At 35.1% G+C, this 13,880-nt stretch overlaps 2 protein-coding genes across 2 annotated transcripts; one reads left to right on the forward strand and one right to left on the reverse strand.

Moving 5' to 3' along the window:
• Nucleotides 1-6,760: 6,760 nt before the first annotated feature.
• On the reverse strand, nucleotides 6,761-9,449 carry LOC116346112 (atlastin-like). Its single transcript, XM_031776018.1, has 8 exons — nucleotides 9,166-9,449; nucleotides 8,312-9,097; nucleotides 8,103-8,258; nucleotides 7,863-7,991; nucleotides 7,628-7,777; nucleotides 7,333-7,563; nucleotides 7,142-7,264; nucleotides 6,761-7,043 (listed from the first exon to the last, which is right to left on the reverse strand). Exons 1-8 carry the CDS (start codon nucleotides 9,424-9,426, stop codon nucleotides 6,789-6,791), a joined length of 2,091 nt encoding a protein of 696 aa, XP_031631878.1. The 5' UTR covers nucleotides 9,427-9,449; the 3' UTR covers nucleotides 6,761-6,788.
• A 1,951-nt stretch (nucleotides 9,450-11,400) lies between these two features.
• LOC116346115 (shufflon protein B'-like) lies at nucleotides 11,401-11,917 on the forward strand. The gene is made up of 2 exons (XM_031776022.1): nucleotides 11,401-11,549; nucleotides 11,604-11,917. Exons 1-2 carry the CDS (start codon nucleotides 11,499-11,501, stop codon nucleotides 11,859-11,861), a joined length of 309 nt encoding a protein of 102 aa, XP_031631882.1. The 5' UTR covers nucleotides 11,401-11,498; the 3' UTR covers nucleotides 11,862-11,917.
• The last annotated feature ends 1,963 nt before the right edge of the window (nucleotides 11,918-13,880 follow it).

Here is a 13,880-nt window from a genome sequence, read left to right on the forward strand (position 1 = left end):
GTAAAGATATTAGATAAGATGAGATACCAGATAAGATGCCAGATAAGATGATATCTTATATCTTGTCTTATCTTTGACGAATATATCTCATCTTATCTAGATAACTAAGTTTTCTTTCGATATCTTGGTGGTATCTTTAGATCTTTTTAAGATATTTTGAGATTTTTACGAAAAAATTCAAAAAAATTTGGAAAATATATCTTATCTGCTTATAAAATTATTTATATGAAAAGATAATGAAATTATCTAGATACTTTTGAATATCTAGATACTTAGAGTTATCTAGATATTTTTGAGTATCTAAAGTCCAAAATTATGTGATTTTTTCTGCGTAAAAATATCTTTGAAAGTATCTATTGTAAGATACACCCAAGATATTATCTTATCTTTGCATTTTTTTACAATTACCCAACACTGCTTGGGGATAATTTTTAAGAGCCGATTTTAATGTAAATAATGTTTTCAAAACGTTGTAGAGAAACAGAACTTACTTCAGATTTATTTGCCAAACAAGATTTTTTGTGTGTTGGGGTACCACTACTAATGGACGTAAATTATGGAAAATTTTGCTGTTCACGAAATTTGGCAAGAAATTTAATCTTTAGAACGAAGCTTTTATTTTGCAATACGATTAAATGATTTTACTGAAAATACTTTATTTTAATGCTCAAAGATGGAAAATGGATTGAAAACTTTATTCCGCACAAGACGAAATATGCTATATCAGATACGAAGTATGATGCAATAGTCGCTTGTTAGTCGAATAATGTTTGGCACGAGAGGAGATGACAGTGCACCATCTTTGATCATACAGAACGACACAGAATGATACGTCAAAATTGATGAACTTTCAAACTGTGTGCGAACGTTTTTCGCGCCATAATTCAAACAACGAAAAAAAAATTCGTTAGCATAAAACTTTATAATAGTAAATTTAATACATTCAGACGATCTTTTTTCCAAAAACCAAATATGTTCTTTTTACTTTTCCGCACACATAGTGTAAGGTGAAAAGTATTGTAATCGGTCAAAATTTTGAAAACTTCAGAAACATGTTTTCTGGACGTTTCTGAGGTCAGCGAACCCGAATCAGGCCGTTTTGAGCATGGTTTATGTTATTCTGTACGTCGTACGTCGTACGTTGTACGTCGTACGTTGTACGTCGTACGCAAAATTTGTTAGCAAGATTGCGCTCATCGTAGAAACTTAATTCAAAATCTGACTTTACAGGATGATTGGGGGTCCCGAGGAATAGAAATCATTAGCTTTTGAGCGACTTTGGTTGATGGGAAAAAATGTCATGCCTGGAGTGATACCTACATCCCCCCGACATGAAAAAAGTGACATGGTGGCGCCATGTACCTGTAATATGGTGGTGAAAGAACAAACTTTGCATGTGCGACCACACAACGTATTTGCGACCACACTGTGATAGACGATTTGTTTTTTCTTCTACTTTTTTTTAAACGAAATAAATTTTAAATACAAAGATGATGAAATCGCAAGGAATTTTCTAATTGTAAACATTTTATTTTTGAAAATAGATAAATTTTATGTTCACTCTTTGCGACCACGCACATTTTGCATTTGCGACCACAAATTATTTCATCCAAGTTGATAACAACTAACATCAATAATGTGGTCGTACATGCTCTTACATGAAAATTTGTTCTTTCACCACCATGTTGTACATGGCGCCACCATGTCACTTTTTGCAATACAGTGTCATGTCGCAGGGATGGATACCTATGAAAAAGAGTCCAATTTTCGTCCAAAAGTCATACTTAATGTGGACTTAAACATTCAAAAATATGTATTGGGGGGTTTTTTGGCACGAGAAAACCGAATCTGAGGTTATTTTTGAGATACAATCAATTTTTAAAACAGTTTCCTTGAAAAAATCACAAAAAAAAATGAATTTTTGTATGGGAGCCATGCCTGTATGCTACCTTAATGACGTGAAACTTTGCACAGTCTATTTTTTACACAAAAAAATAACATTCTGAAAGTTTGAAGAGATTTCAATCAAAATTAGGGGTACCTCCCATAAAAAATTTTCAATTTTTGGCTCAAAAACGAATATTTTGCATGGGAGGTACTCTTAATTTTGGTTAAAATTTCTCCAAACCTTCCGAATGTTATTTTTTTGTGAGTTATGAAAAGTGTTTCAAAAATAATTTCTATGGCAAAATTAACGTCAGACATATTTTTTAATACAGTTTCCTTGTAAAAGTCACAAAAAATTGAATTTTTGTATGGGAGCCATGCCTGTATGATACTTTAATGACGTGAAACTTTGCACAGACTATTTTTTACACAAAATAATAACATTCTGAAAGTTTGAAGAGATTTCGATCAAAGTTAGGGGTACCTTCCATACAAAATTTTAAATTTTTGGCTCAAAAACGAATATTTTGTATGGGAGGTACCCTTAATTTTGGTTGAAATTTCTCCAAACCCTACGAATGTTATTTTTTTGTGAAAAAATAACCTGTGCAAAGTTTCACACCATTAATATAGCATACAGACATGGCTCCCATACAAAGATCCAAATTTTTTGTGACTTTAGTTATGGAAAGTGTTTCAAAAATAATTTTTATGGCAAAATTAACGTCAGACATATTTTTTATAGTATTTTGTTAGAAAATAGAATACTTTCAAATGTCGTACAAATGGGTTCATCATGAAAGTGTGAAAAATCTTTTCTCGGGTACTTCTGCTATTAAATTAAAAAATATTTCGTTGCCAAAGTTGAAACATATTTTTTGGTCTCGAACTTTACGACGCTTGAAAGGCTTGAAAAATCGAACAAATATTATTTTGAACTTTCTTAATAAAATACGCAACTACCACAGTGCGGAAAAGTTCGTCTTACTCCCGTAAGACTTTTTATTTCACCGAAAATCAATCGCAATTTATCAAATTGACTGCTTGATTTTAGTCATTGGAACGCTTGTAAATGTCCGTAAATACTTTTTTCTGCCAGCTTTAACAAGATTTTATTCTCCACCATCATTGGATGTTCGTCCTCAATTTTGAATGAGTCTTTTATGAGTCTTTTTTACTTGCATAACACTTGATCCTAATTATTAATTTCAAAACAATTTTAATGGAGGGACCTTATTTCATATTGAGATAAAAAACTACTCTTTTTTGTAATGCATATTTGATTTATTTTATGCAAAAGTATAGCAACAGTTGAATTATTTGTTTTACCGTATGAACATGTTTCTTATTCGATTGTTCTGATTAAGTATTACGTAGGCGACTATTTAAGTTTCTTCAATATGTATGTTTTAGTATTGCCCGATGCAAACCATTGTCATATTCGTTAAGTTTAACATTTTGTAGCATAAACGTTCTCAGAACGTTTTGTCATTCGATCGTTATTTGTATTGTTTACCGTAACATGTAAATTGCGTCTCAGCCAAAAAATGAATTTTACTCGTGAAAATTTTCGAGCGATTATTTTTTTCCACTTTCGATTGGGTGTATCACAACAACAGTGTTTTGATCAACTTCATTTGGCCTTTGACGATGAAGTACCAAGTCTTCGGACAATTTATAATTGGTACAACGAATTCAAGCGCGGTCGCCTATCGCTCATCGACGAGTTCCGCGAAGGTCGTCCAAAATCAGTTGTTGTACCAGAAAACATCGATGCTGTCAGAAATATGATAATGGAAGATCGTCATGTAACATATCACGAGATTGAGGCATCCCTGGGCATTAGTGCGACCAGCGTATTTAAGATTTTACATGAACATTTAGCTGTCAGAAAGATTTGCTCTCGTTGGATACCACATAATTTGACAATCGCTCAAAAAAAGGCTCGTGTCGATTGGTGTAAACAAATGCTCAAGAAATTCAATCGTGGTGTTTCAAAATCCGTGTATTTTATCGTCACTGGTGGCGAATCATGGATCTACGCGTATGAGCCCGAAACTAAACAGCAGTCGACTGTATGGGTCTTTCAAAGTGAAGATAACCCAACAAAAGTTGTTCGAGCTCGAAGTGTTGCGAAGCAAATGGTCGCCTGTTTTTACGCGATAAGTGGTCATGTGGCAACAGTTCCACTAGAGGCTCGTAAGACCGTCAATTCTGATTGGTACACCACCATTTGTTTGCCCGAAGTGTTTGGTGAAATAAGAAAAAACAACCGCCGTCGCAAAATAATTCTTCATCATGATAATGCGAGCTCTCACACATCTCATCAAACAGTCGATTATTTGACCGGTCAAAAGATCGATTTAATGGGTCATCCGCCGTACAGTCCTGATTTGGCACCCAACGATTTCTTTTTATTCCCGAGCGTGAAGAATAAACTGCGTGGTGAACGATTTTCATCGCCCGAAGAAGCAGTTGATGCGTTCAAAACACACGTTTTGGAGATATCACTTTCGGAGTGGCATGAATGCTATGACAAATGGTTCGAGCGAATGCAAAAGTGTATTGATCATCATGGCGAATATTTTGAAAAACAATAAAACCATTTTCGATGAAACCCCATTGTCTTATATATGTTTTTGAAAAAACTTAAATAGTGACCCTCGTAGTTAGGAATTACAAATATTTTTGAAGTTAGTTTACCATTTTGCAACGAATCAAATAAGTTGGCTGATGTGAATTCAACATTACTTCTTGATGTAATGAATATTTTTCATGTGTCGTTTGGCAGCACATCGCCATGTAAAGCACATTCCACACAATTTGCATGAAAATGGTTTAACGCCAGTGTGGTGAGTTCGTGTATGACCTTTCAATTGTTGTGAATCTTGCTTTACAATTTTGCATAAATAGCACTGGTAGGTTCGTCGTTTGCATCGTTCTTCGTGTGCCTTCTTGTAGCATTCTTCTGCAAACATCTTCCAGCATTTTGAGCAACGAATCGGTTGTTTTCTGTTGTGTGTTGTCAAATGTTGCTTAAGACCATGTTTTCTACGGTATGCCTTTTGACAAATACCACACGAAAAAGGTTTTTCATCGGTGTGCTTTGATCGCATGTGCTGCTGCAAATGACATTTGTTAAAACATTTGTACTGACATAGATAACAATTGTATCGGCGACGGTTGCAACGATCTTCATGCGATTTCTTCTGGTTTTCGTCACCAAATCGCTGGCCACATTTCTGGCAGTTGAATGGCAGTTGTTCAACGTGGGTGCGTAAATGCACATTTAGATGATGTTTCATAGTAAATGTTTTGGAGCAAACACGGCATTTGAATGGTCTCACACCATTATGGATTCGCATGTGTTCTTTCAGATGTGACAAATTCGAAGTTGTGCTTTTACATACATGGCATTGGTATTGGGGTCGTTTGCATTTATTTTCGTGGTTTATCTTGTCGATTTCTTCTGTGAAGTCAATTCGGCACTTCGAACAACAGAATGGTAATTCGGCTACATGGACTTTCTTATGGCGCTTCATTTTACTCTTCTCTTTAAAAGCTTTTGCACATACTTCACAAGCAAAGGGTCTCTCACCGGTGTGAACCCGCATGTGCCCTGTGAGTATTGACTTGTGCGATGCCAAATAATTGCATACATTACACTTGTGCTTCTTCAGATTTGGTGCGACCTTTGATTTCTTTGTTGTTTTGCCCTTGCGTACTTTTTTCACAACTTTTGGTTTTTTTCCATTGCCATTTGATGTGTGCGGCATATCATCACGGTTTGGATTGTCAGCATTAGCATCAACTAGACCATTTTCGTCGATTCCACTTTCGCCATCATCGTGTGCTGTGCCGCATTCCTTCTTTACACATTCATCTTCACATTTGATTTCATCCTTGACAACGTTCTGTATACAATCGTCGTCACTCTCGCTCTCCGATTTGATGGTAGCACCCGTTCCAATTGGCGATGGTGGCGGTGAGTACTGAATCATATCATTCGGCTCTTCTTTGACTTCTTCCTTCACCGTGATTTGTGAACAATTTGGCTTGCATTTGCACTTGTGGCCAACCTTTCTGCCACTAACACCCTTGCATCGAAATGGATTCATCGTTTTCCTGAATTAGGCACAAAAGTAAATACAAAACAAGAATAAATGTTTGGAATTTTATTAATTATTCCACTTATTCTGAAGCAATTAAAATAAATATGGAATGTCAAGAAATTTATCGGAATTCAATATGGCCTCTATTGATCACTCAATTCACACGATTATGGATTATTTCATTCTTTCGTTATGTATGTTTAGTGGCAATAGACGCCATGTTGCCTTTTTATTCCGAGAATCGGAATATGTTGATTGTCATGTAAATTTCAATAGACTTCAATTTGACGATTTATTAACAATTATTTCAAGCGGATTTCAATGGAAACAGCCTTCTTACAATTTTATAAAAATAAAATGGTTCAGTTTTGTTTTTTAGAACAAACCATTTTTACTCACCTTCGTGTATGTGTGTACGTGTACAACAGAAGAACTAGAATAACACCGAAAAATTTTTACTCTTAAATTTTGTGATGAAAATTTATTTTCTTTAGATAAAAATTCGATAGTGGCTGTTTTGGATTGTAATAAAATCGATAGATATGCACTTAGTGTATTTGAATGCCTTGAGCTGCATAGAGAGACCAAAATGTTTGATCCGCACACGATGAAGTATGATGATACAATGACGTAATATATGGAGTGATGCACGAAAGACGCAATCAGTGGCGCCAATTATATTTTGCTGAAGCGACGAATTGATGAGCTGTCAAATTGAGAGCGAATATGCTTTGCGGAAAATTAAAAAAAATTAAAACAAGTTCTTATTCCATCAAATTTATTCTATTTTTAAAAACGTTCATTTTTCACACAAATAGCCCAGCTTTCGCCCATGACATTTTGCCTCTCTGGAGTATCGCACCGTACAATCCATTCGTAGTCATTTGCTGGAAAATTTCCGGCTACAAATACCCAACCCACGGGTGTAATACTTCTGCAATTTCCCCCGCCACCAACTAGTCTTGAACCACTGGGACAACGTGCAACCGCCACGGGCCAGCGAAAAGCAACTACTTCAGCTCTAACCAGTTCAGTCTCAACTTTCTGCATATTTACACGAGAAATTGTTTCAATATTTATGGAAGGAAAACGAAACGAAAGAAATTTACATAAAGAAATACAAAAAGTGACAAAATACTTGCCATAAAATTTCGACGCTTTGTTTTATTCTGTTCGTCAAATGAGGGAAACTTTTCTTCGATGAATTTATCAAGTTTTTGCTGAATCGTAACCTTAATTTCGCCATCGATTGATTTTCCCAGAAACTGTAGCAAAATAGTAACAAATTAAAGCGTAAATTTGGGTTAAAAAGATTGGAAATTGATGACCAAACCTGTGCATTGGCTTCATTCTTCACCCGTTGATGTTGTTGCCAAAGATTACCGTGTTCGAGGTATTCGACTTGGTCAAGAGATCGTTGCATTGAACTGCTATAGTGATTTTGACTCTGTTTGAACGCTTCGAGCGTTTTAAATAGGTCCGATTCGAAGTTTTCCAAGTCTCGCAACAGTTTTTCACGAAAACTGACAGCGATGTCTGCATTTCCCAATTTCTTTTCATCAAACTAAAATTCGAAGGCATTTTGAGTGAGAACAGAAAAAAGGAAGAAGAAAAATAAATACACAAACCTCCGCCAAAGCAGCCCATTTTACTGTTGAACAGACATTGTGTAAATTAAAATTCTCCAAATTTGATGCAAGAATCTCGTTATGCGCCTTTTGCTTGGCTGAGTTAAATGCTTCACGACCAACTTTATCATTATACAAATTTGCTTTTTGCTGTAATCAATCAATAAAAATGGCATTTGATGTGTGCGATAAAGTAGAATGTCTTAGAAAAAAATGTCAAAATGCTCAAACTTACAATAAAATCGAGTCGTTTTCGTTCATTTTCGGATTTAAATGAAATGAATTTCTCTTCTATGGAATTTTCAAGTTTATTTCGGAAAGAAGTCGCAAATTCCTGGCCACCAAGTTTTGGTTTACTCAAAAACTATTTAGAGAAATATTTTGGCAAAAAATAGATTTTTAGTAGAAAAAAAATGAGTTTTGCAGCGAAAAATGAGATTTTCAGCAAAAAAATTTATAAATGAATCGACCAAACCTGTGAAATAGCTGTATTCTTTGCGGTGGAATGGATTTGAAAGAATTCACTTTCACTAAAATATAATTTAACTTCGATAATTGATTTCTGCACGGCGTCCATATAGTTATTCAAACAGTCTGTGTACAGAATTTGATTGCTTGTTTCTGCTGTAGCCTATTTAAACAAAATAATTTATTCATAATTCAAAAGATACGAATAAAACATACCCTAAAAACGGTCGTTGGTGCGGGTAATGTGTCACCATTAAACACATTCGTGTATGCTTGTAAATATTGTATCAAATCTCGTGCTCTCAATATTTGTCCGTTGATCTTTTTCACTTGCAACTTTTCAGGCGCAAAAATACCGGCCACCAATAATTTCACGTACTGCTTGAAATCGGCTGAAATCTGTTCTAAACTACCCGTAAAACCGGATCCTTGTGCAACAATCAATCCAGGATGTGGCATTAAAAAGGCGTTGATTTCTTCAAAACTACTTCGAATGCGCGATCTTAATTGATGCATATCTTGTGTTTGGTCTTCATCTGGATTAAGAGTTTCGTTGACAATGACCTTATGATCATCCCATCCATAATTCGTTTCAAAAGCGTATGGCCAGTCTCGTATGATGAAGATTAGCTTTTGGAATGGTTTTTCATTTGTATTTTGTTCCACCAAAAGACGGCCATACTGTGAAAACAGGTCCAAATATTGTAAATCATCTTCTTTAATGTTTTGCATTAAATTGTAACATTGAACCGATGATAGAAGCGTACTCAACGCAAAAATAACTGTACAATCATGTATGCTGCTTTTGCTATCAAAAATTCCTTGTGTATCGATTAAAATGATCGCCACCTTTTCGCCATTTGAATATTCATGCGTAAAAACCTCAGACCAAATCCAAATTCCAATTGTTTCTGGTTTTCTACCGCTGCGATATTTGAACCCATTTAATCGGGTGTTGATGTCATTTTCTCCCAGAAAATCGGTTACATCGTGTTTTTTATACTGTTAAAACGACAAAAAAATTGTAAAGTCAAAATTGAAATGTGAAAAGATTGAAGTCGGGGTCTCACCTGAGCGTCCAAATATTTGATGAAAAAATTGAGCAAAAAACTTTTTCCTTGACGAAATGCACCAGCAACGGACACAACAACAACGTGATGATTTTTAATATTTTCATTTTCCAAAATTGATTTTAATTCATTCAATTCCAATTGAAATGTATGATTAACAGGGCTCACAAATTGAACGGCTCTCGGTGAATTCGATTCATTTGCGCACACTCCATGACATAAAGTACCAAGGAGAAATGGTAAAATGTATATTGCGATCATTGTGATTAAACCGTGAACTGAATTAAAATGTGAGACGTTCTTGTCATTTATAAGGTCTGAACTCATTTCGTTATGTGAATCACATAATGTGATAAGACGGTATCAGGTCATACGAACAGATGAAACTTTCATACACAAAATACACTGCTATAGCAAAATCAAGCAAAATTATAATGTATTTGGAAGTAATGCTTAATGTATCAGTGTATATAAACAAGTGGAATTTGAATTTTCTTTTACAAAAATGAACATATGTCGGGCTCAGAGGCCCGAAAAAATTTCAACTTGATAGACGTTATCTTGCTTGAGTTATGTCACATAACTTATGTGTGTCACAAGCAAGCAAACCGACACCGATTTTAAAGCTTGATGATATATCAAGTTGATTCTCCGCCAATAAAGAGCAGTAGCATATACGTTTTCAACGCTTTTTTTCTTTTTACGCTCGCAATGATAATCTTAAATGTAATCCTGCTGATGTTCCTTCCAAATTGTAACTTTCTCGGCTTCAATATTTTTTTTTACTTTTATGGCTAGCAAAGCTTGATTGAATATCGAACGCTGTTTCCGACCTATCATTTTCAATTATTCATAAATTATTAATAAATATAAATGCATTGCGAGTCGCAATTTGCGACAGTATCACACTCACGTCAATGCCGCAAAGTGCAAAAAATGAATGATTCATTAAGTAAACCATTGATTGATTGATGACTCCTTTCAGTAACGAACAGCACTGGTACGCCTTGCAAATAAGGTTCAAAATACCAAAGCAGTATTATGGCTAGATATTTATCTGCTGATATTTTTAGATGCTATTCTCAGTAGTGACGTAGCGTCACTGGCACAAGGTGCGTGACAGTGTGAATTACTTCATTCTATCGCCTGTGAGATACATACACACACGTAAAATAATGCGCTCAGCTGCTAAGAATGCAGCAGATAAATATCCAGCTGATATAGCAGCAGATAAATAACTGAAAATAGCAGCAGATAAATATCCAGCCAGTATACTGCTCTGCAAAATACACAGCGCATGCAATAGTTGTAATGATAACGGGACGAACATTAATTGGCACATGGACATCATTGCTTCGTTATTGCATGTTATAGAAAGAGTGAGGAAGAGAGCGAAAGGAAAAGAGAAAGAAAGGAGAGAGAGTAACAGATGCTTATGGTTCCTTTGCTTTCGTTCATGTGTTGATCTTACAGATTCGAGTAGCTCCAAAAGGTTACAGGGTGATGTTGTATGATTAACACAGCGACACACAATGAATGAAAGCAAAGGAACTATACATGTCTGTTACTCTCTCTCTCTCTCTCTCTCTCTCTCTCTTTCTCTTTTGTCAGTCATTCTCTTGTCTTTCTATGCGAAGCAAATAAACAAACAGGCAACTTTACGATAACGATCCCTTGAATGTATTGGTTGACCTTTTCGCTACACACTTTCATGTGCCACTTTATTTTCGTCTATTTATGATTAGAAGTTGTAATTTACAATCATTGTAAGTAATGTGTATTTTGATCCTTGTTTTATTTGCAAAACTTACCAGTTTATTCACTGAAATTAGTCATAAATCTAAATACAACTAACTAAAATGTTTTACTTAATGAAACATTGATTTCTTGCACTTTGCGTTGATACTGTCGCAATGTTTTTGATTTATCACATAAAATGATTAATATAACTTATGAATAATTGCACCAGAGAAACTGGAAACAGCGTATGATATTCAATTTGATCAATCTCCAGAAAGGTAAAAAACACATTTCATTATGAAGGCGAAAAAATTGAGATTTTGAAGGAACGCCAGATGTGTAAGCGTAAAGGGGAAAAATATTGAAAGTGTGGTGTTCTTTATTAGCGTCGATTTTTGGCGTATGATTCATCTGGTAGTGCGAGCTGATACTGTCTTATCATATTATGTGATTCACACAATGAAATGAGACCTTATAAATGACAAGAACATTTCAGATTTTAATTCAGTTTACAAAAATCAGTGTGTTATTACTCATATATTGAGTTTATATAATTTTCCTGTAAATTAGATAGAATTCATAGCAACAAAATCATGAAATTGATGTCGGCTCTCTTGCTTATTTATTTCGCACTTGCTTCCGAGGTAAGAAAATGTAATTTTAATCAATTTTTGTGTTTAATAAATTTTTCTTGATAGAAAATTGCTTGTGACATTATAAAAGCTGAAGCGGTCGCGTTCCGTTGGCCGGTGGCAACTGCGCGTTGTCCTGACGGTACGAAACTATTGGGTGGTGGAGGAAATTGTGAAAGTGTGGTTGCAGGTATTGGCTGGGTGTTTATAGCTGGAAGTCATCCGGTCAATAACATTGAATGGACCGTGCGCTGTGATACACCACAAAGTCAAAACGTTAGGGCGCAAAGTTTTGCTATTTGTTCAAAAAGCGAAAGATATTAATAATTTTATTCAATTCGCCGTTGTCAATAAATGAATGTTATTTCACTGAAAATAAATATTTGTTAAGTTTTTTTTAACCTACAACATTACGCAAGCTGTAATCTTTTGACGCTACTCGTGATCTGTTACTTGTCGCACAGTGAATGACATTATATACTGTCTACAAAGTAAGTATAGAAGCTTGACCAACAAATAAATGAATAAACAAACTCTGTGTTCGAATGTAGTTGTTTTTATTTTACAGCGTTCAAATGTAAATCCTTTTTTGTATCGTTAATTTCGAATATTTTTTTATTTCACAAGAAATAAGTGAGAAATTGAAATTAATCCAGAAGATTAAATTAAATTAAAAAATCTATTTACCTCTTTTGCGTACTTGTGTAAATTATTGAAAAGGTGTTTGTACGTGTTTTTTCTTGAAATGACTAATTTCTTCTACTTTGTACAATGTATACTGTATGCTCTAAGGATGACACATACAAATCCACTAAAGACTTCGAATATGTTGACAGTACAATGTGTGCGTTCTTTGCTTTGTATTTGTGACTTTTCCCCATAAACTGTATACATCAACATCAGCGTAACGTTGATCGTTTCTCAATTAATTCTAATTCTTATCCATTTTATCGATACTTTTTCGCTAGCTTTCTCGCATTTAGAATTTCGATTCAATAACTCTATGTGTCGAAAATTCCATAAATTCATGTATGATTGAAAATACTTCAGATTTTTAATTATTTGATTCTTTGAAATCAAATTTAATTCCATTTTCGAAACCTCAAGTTGCTCAGCAAGAAGTTCGATTGTATCAGCGACAGCCCTTCTTTCATACTTTTCGAACATTGACTATATTAACAACTTGTGTGATTGTATGCGTTCATTGCTACTTCATCATTACATCAGCATATTGATGCTCTGAGCTTTAACAACATCAACACATAATATAATATTTTTATTCGTTCGCCACCACCATATTGGTTATTCACACAACAAAAGTTTCACATATTAATTTTGCATTGAAAACATTGATTGAACTTCAGATTTACGTTGTTATTGGATTTATTTCAAGGTGAGTTAATATTGTGATGGATTTTATTGTATTCTTTTGACAATATTTGTCTTTGCTAAAAAAATATAAATGATTTTAATTGACAGCACGTGAGTTGTGATGGATGGTCGTCGAGACAAACCACCCGATAAAAATGGGTCAAACAAAATTCCGCCAGAAACTAGTGAATTGCCATTGTCTGAGGCCGACATAAAGTCAGAGCCAACGATCAAAGAAGAAAGAGAAGATGCAGGTGGCATTCTCATGGTGCCGACTTCAGAATTGGCCAACAATAGACCCAATAATGCAATTGCTGGTGACCCAAACGGTGACATAATCGATTTTGATGGTGTTTGTGATGGTGTTGAATTTAAACCAGAGGTTAAAACGGAAAAAATCGAAACGAAAGCTGAAGGTGCTTCTGATGGAGCCCAACAAGGTGACGTGCCGAAGCGATCGTCGGAAAAGGATGAACGAAAGTCAACTACATCGAATGGCAAAGCAACCAAAAGCATTGATGTCTGCAAAAGCAAAAGTTGCAGTGGCAAAAAGGACAGAGTTGCAGTGAAGCCAAGTGGGAAACAGCACAAATGTACAAAGTGCGAGTATGCTACTTCGCATAAAAGCTATTTGAAATACCACATTCTCACGCACACCGGCGAAAAATCGTTCCCATGCACCTTGTGTCCAAAACGATTCACCAGAAAAGATGGTCTTCAAAAGCACATGACAACACATGTCAACGAATTTCTATTCAGTTGTTCAATCTGTTTGAAAGGCTTTTCCCACAGCAACGACAAGTTGGAACATGAAACCGATTGCAAAGTTAAACGTTACGAGTGCTTTTTATGCAAAGAATACTCTACTCTACGCAAGTTGATTTGAAACGTCATATCATGCGAATTCATATTAGTCCTCGACCACTGAAATTCAAGTGTTCCGTTTGCTACAGAAACTTCAATCAACAAGCG

This window comes from Contarinia nasturtii, unplaced genomic scaffold (genome assembly GCF_009176525.2).
Source record: "Contarinia nasturtii isolate CC-2019 unplaced genomic scaffold, AAFC_CNas_1.1 Cnas_scaffold_1435, whole genome shotgun sequence".
Taxonomy (NCBI): domain Eukaryota; kingdom Metazoa; phylum Arthropoda; class Insecta; order Diptera; family Cecidomyiidae; genus Contarinia; species Contarinia nasturtii.